At 34.8% G+C, this 1,952-nt stretch overlaps 1 protein-coding gene across 1 annotated transcript in view; it reads right to left on the bottom strand.

The window, feature by feature from the left end:
- The window catches only part of LOC110448651, a 150,099-nt gene that overhangs the window by 121,334 nt on the left and 26,813 nt on the right, over window positions 1-1,952 (bottom strand). The window contains exon 8 of the mRNA XM_021495017.1: window positions 1,129-1,229. Coding sequence (XP_021350692.1) covers window positions 1,129-1,229 — 101 coding nt within the window. The remainder of the gene's footprint in view (window positions 1-1,128; window positions 1,230-1,952) is intronic.

The following is a 1,952-nucleotide window of genomic DNA, read 5'->3' as shown; positions in this document are numbered from 1 at the left end:
AGTTATCAAGCTTTTCTTTAACTTCTCAGAGTCTAGCTCACTTCAGTTATCAAGCTTTTCTTTAACTTCTCAGAGTCTAGCTCACTTCAGTTATCAAGCTTTTCTTTGACTTCTCAGAGTTTAGTTCCCTAGAAGTCCTTACAAAAGGATCCCTGTTAATTAAAACTAAAGGGAAACACTCCACATATTTGGTTACTTACAACAGCTGATGATGTATTGAAGAGACATTTGCCATCTTGGACCACCAATTTTATATTCCTTCGCCACTAACATCTTCCAATTCTTATTATTCACAATGTACTCCTTGTTCACATTCATATAAAATCTCATTTTTCTTGTAATATAGAAATTTACTTTTCTTTTAACTTCAAATGTTGATGACATCATAATATGAAAATTTCCATGGGGGAGATTCTGCATGCTCAAAAACTTAATTTGTGTATTACCAGCTACCCCCTAGAGACATAATAACCTTGAAAAAGACATATTTTGAGTTGTTCTTTCAGATAAAATCAATAGATCTTAGAAGCAAGGAACAGTTTAGCAATTTCACTGGATGAAAATACTAAATTTAAGGGTCCAAAATCGGGAGTCTCCCTCCTAAATAGGTAGAGTTGTCAAGTATGAGAACCTCCCCGAGAATACTTTAAATGTCTAAAACTTTGTAAAAAAAAATCAGCCACAAAGACTTTAAAACCAGCATTTAGGGTAATGGCAACGACTGGTTCACCCGTTGTTAGTATAATGTGACTGGATGGGATGCTGTGCTCATGGGTGCGTGCCTTTGGCTTAGTATTTTAATGAAATAGCACTATAAAGTCGGCATCAGATCTGCGCTATTATGAGCAGGCAAGTACACCATCATATCCCGTCTCCGGCACACATACACACATGCATGCTTACACAACCTACATAGAGGCACTTCCTTAAATGACCTTATCCGTTAATAGGACTTAAAACAAAATAAAATCAAACTGAACTAGAGAGACAAGCCCCTGATTCGAAATATGTTTAATAATTTGTTCTTTGCTTGCACATAATTATATATATGTTTTGATTCAAATAATAAACATGTTAACTGTTTCCTTGTGTGAAAAAATATATGAACAAAGTATTAGAGCTACATACCCCATTTGTGATGTTTTGGGAAAAGGACAGGTATTCCTCTGATGATGAATTTTCCAAATTTTTGTTAAATTCCTGATCAATAGGGACAACCACCTCAAATTCTGAAAGAAATAATAGTACAAATAATATGTAAGCATTATAGTACAAATAATATGCAAGCATAATTGTAGTATGTAGATAAAAACAACTTAGTGATTATAAATTTTTCATTTAGTTTTGTGATTAACTTTTAGCAAGGTAAATCATCGCAAGCAATCCAAAATCCCCAACCTTCGGACAAATTTCATTGACTGTTTATGGTCAGATTTCAGTGCATGACATTCTATCATCCAAACATACACTCATATACAAAATGTGTCATTTGTGGATCTATGACAGTGTCTTTAAGACATGCTACTGTCAAAAAAACAAAAACAAGGGTCCTGCGATAGCAGAACATAATACGCCATAACTCATGGCAATGAATAATCATATGAAGTTTGAAGTTAATCCGTTGAAAACTTTTTGGCAATTGAATAAAGGGCCATAATTCCGTAAATTACGGTCCAATAATTGTTGTTATAGTACCAGTCCAAGGTATCATGGTAATAAACCTTCCTATGAAGTTTTAAGTTTATGCATTGAAAACTTCTGGAGACATCAAGCAAACACTGTTTTGGCAATTGAATAAAGGGCCATTACTCCTTTAATTACGGTCTGACAATTGTGGTTATCGAGCTTGGCCGAGCTATAATGGCATTGAAACTTCCCATGAAGTTTGAAATAAATCTGTTAGAAATACTTGAGATATTGTGCGGACAACAGTCGCGCCCTCCCGCCCACCC

Source organism: Mizuhopecten yessoensis, unplaced genomic scaffold (assembly GCF_002113885.1).
Source record: "Mizuhopecten yessoensis strain PY_sf001 unplaced genomic scaffold, ASM211388v2 scaffold4123, whole genome shotgun sequence".
Classification (NCBI taxonomy): Eukaryota; Metazoa; Mollusca; class Bivalvia; order Pectinida; family Pectinidae; genus Mizuhopecten; species Mizuhopecten yessoensis.
This window is presented reverse-complemented; position numbering and strand designations above follow the sequence as displayed.